At 53.4% G+C, this 3,097-nt stretch overlaps 1 protein-coding gene across 3 annotated transcripts in view; it reads right to left on the bottom strand.

Moving 5' to 3' along the window:
- ADRB1 (adrenoceptor beta 1) overlaps positions 1-1,356 on the bottom strand; it is a 14,160-nt gene extending 12,804 nt beyond the window's left edge. For all 3 annotated transcript variants that reach the window (XM_014959106.1, XM_014959114.1, XM_014959123.1), the window contains exon 1: positions 18-1,356. In XM_014959106.1, coding sequence (XP_014814592.1) covers positions 18-1,304 — 1,287 coding nt within the window. In that variant the 5' untranslated portion in view covers positions 1,305-1,356. The remainder of the gene's footprint in view (positions 1-17) is intronic.
- Positions 1,357-3,097: the final 1,741 nt, after the last annotated feature.

Genomic DNA, 3,097 nt, shown 5'->3' with positions numbered 1-3,097 from the left:
ACCCACCCCCCCTATACCTTGGACTCCGAATCGGACGTTTTGCTATGTCTCTCCTCCAGGCTGGACTCGCTGCCACCCCGGGTGCCCCCGTTACAGTCGGACCAGGTCCCTCCCAGGCTGCGCTCGGGGGAGCCCACGGTGCTGATGAAGCCCCCGGGCAGGGGGGCCAGCTCCCCACCGCTGGCGTGCAGCCGCCGGTCGGCTTTCCGGGGGCAGCAGAGCAGCCTCTTGAAGGCCTTACGAAAGTCGGGGCTGCGGCAGTAGATGATGGGGTTGAAAGCAGAGTTGGCGTAGCCCAGCCAGTTGAAGAAAACGAAGAGCCAGTCCGGCACCAGGTCCCTGTTGAAGACGTTGACGATGTTCACCAGGAAGAAAGGGAGCCAGCAGAGGGTGAACACCCCCATGATGATGCCCAAAGTCTTGAGGGCTTTCTGCTCCTTCATGGCCATGATCCGGGAGGTCTTCCGCTTGCTGGCCCGGCCGTTGCCGAGGATGGGCTGGTGGTGAGGGTGAGGGGGCAGGGGCGGCTGTGGCTGCTTGTGGCTGCCGTAGAACCGGCCCTCGCACCTATCGATCTTCCTGATCTGCTCCTTGGCCTCTCTGTACACCCGGAGGTACACAAAGATCATGATGAGGAGGGGGATATAGAAAGAAATGATGGACGAGGCGATGGCGTAAGCCCTGTTGGTGACAAAGTCGCAGCAGCCCGGGTCCTGGTAGCACTCCAACGCCTGGGGGTCCTCATCCCGCCACCAATGCATCATGATGGGCAAGAAGGAGACCAGAGCGGAGATGGCCCAGACGGTGCAGATGATGCCCTTGGCCCGTCCCTTGGTCATGAGGCTCTGGTAGCGGAAAGGCGAGGTGATGGCCAGGTAGCGGTCGATGGCGATGACGCACAAGGTCTCGATGCTGGCCGTCACGCAGAGGACATCCAGGGAGGTCCAGCACTCGCAGAGGAAGGATCCCCAGAGCCAGGTGCCCCGTACCACCAGCGTGGCCCCGAAAGGCACCACCAGCAGCCCCATCACCAGGTCGGCGCAGGCCAGGGAGGTGATGAAGAGGTTGGTGAGGGTCTGGAGCCGCTGCGTCCGCCCGATGGCCGCGATCACCAGCACGTTGCCGGCCACGATGAGCAACACCACCAAAGCCATCAGCAGGCTCATGCCCACCGCCCACTGCTGCGACAGCAACTCGCCGGCCACTTGCCGGTTCCCCCCCGGTGCCGCCGTCACCCCCCCTCCGCCTCCCACCGAGCGGTTTTGGGGGGGCCCGCAATCGGACGGCAGCCACCCATCGCCCATGGCCGAGCCGCGGGCAAGGAAAAAAGGGCGGCGATGATGATGATGATGATGCCGATGCAAAAAAAAAAACAAAAAACAAAACCAAAAAGAATATATTCTAGAGAGGAATAGTTACAGAAAAGGAGTGTATTCATTATCAGACTGGAAACACCTTGTCTTTAGCCATTAATTTTAAGGGAAGTCAGCAGACTTCAGTGCAACAGGAACACAACCTTATTGGGTTTCAAACACGTTTTTTACAATACTGTGTCAGGAAAAGCCATTAGATAGAGTTATATTGGTAATCTGAGCCATCTTTGGAGAAAAACAAATGCTGTTCTTCCCATTACAGGTAGGTATTGTTTCGAAACCTATAGAGACACGCTTGCTTGTGCTGCAATGGTATTTATTGCACATAGACCAATTACTTACACAGTAGTAAATTGCACCAGAGTATAAATATGTTATAAAACACACACAGAGAGGAAAATGGAAATGACACACAAGTGCTAAAATAACAGCAGATTCACGTGGGCACTTGGAAATAAAAATAATAAAAGTCTCTTAAGATATTTTAATTTATAATATGGATATATTTACAGTACCTTCATAAAATAATATTAAAAAAAAGTCACTCTCTCAATAAAACTATAACAGATGAGATAAAACCAGAAATCAGTTTCAGGGTTGGTGTTATTCAAACCTGTTTCATTTTCAATTTGCATGTGTCTACGTGTGTGCAAGTAACATCTTCAAATAAGTTTACAACTCTTAACACTGTGCAAAAAACCAGCTCTGTTGCCATTTTTTTTAAAAAAAAAATGTGCAGTAAATTTTTGTTGTTGCCAGGGTTTTTTTTTCCCTCCCTGTTCATCTGTAATTACAACGAACAAGCTGCAGAAGGCTCTTCGTCCCCGTCCCACCCCCTCCTTCCCCCTTTTTTAATAAAATACTCTTAGTGGTATGTAAATACGCTGTTTAATATAAACACGGTCCGTTGATTCCCCTGTACAATATGCACAGTTTTGAGGTAGAACTTTCCCAGCCCGACTGCTATTGTCTGGCCGAAGGAGATAAGCACAATAATAACTCACTGCTTGCCTGATGCGAGGGGAAAAAAAGCTCCAGAGTGTGGGTTGAGGCTTCTTTTTTTTTTTTAACCCCCTCTCAAAACACACCGGTGCTCCTCATTACCATTTCCCCCCAGGGCTGCCCTACAGAAGCGGGGAGCGCAGCTACCCCCACCTTAAATGTCCTCTTGCCCCTGGGTCTCTCCACCCGGAGCACCTGCAGCACCCACCCTGCGTCCCCCCAAATCCCTCCCCAGTGCTGGGGCTGAGGGGATGAAACCCAGGGATGTCCCACAGCCCCGGGAGAGGTGGGGGATGGCGGGGACCCCGGCTGCAGCGGGTTGGGGGGGTCCCAAACGCTCCGTGCTCAGGTTCAGCCACCGGCACCGTCCTGGGACATCTCCCCCGAGCCATGGGTGCTGCTGCCACAGCCCCTTCTCAAAGCTCTTCTCCTAAATATAAGCCGGCTATCTTTGGGTCGGGCTGTTTATTTTCTTTGTTCTCTGGTCAGTGGGGTTTCCTGTTTGCCATAGTTTTGGATGAGGTATTTCGTACACGAGTTCACCTGCTTTTAGTCCTAAGTAAACACCCGCTCTCTCCCCGCTAAGCCAGGGATGGGTTTTTGCTTGGCACTAGCTTGATGACCGGGCAGCTGCCGGGGATTTCTCTGCTCCTGCAGAGTCTCCCTGCCTGCCTTTCCCCCTGCCCCGGCTCCAACGCGGCCCCCCACATCCCCACCACCAC

This window comes from Calidris pugnax, unplaced genomic scaffold (genome assembly GCF_001431845.1).
Source record: "Calidris pugnax isolate Ruff unplaced genomic scaffold, ASM143184v1 scaffold4, whole genome shotgun sequence".
In the NCBI taxonomy this organism is placed as follows: domain Eukaryota; kingdom Metazoa; phylum Chordata; class Aves; order Charadriiformes; family Scolopacidae; genus Calidris; species Calidris pugnax.
This window is presented reverse-complemented; position numbering and strand designations above follow the sequence as displayed.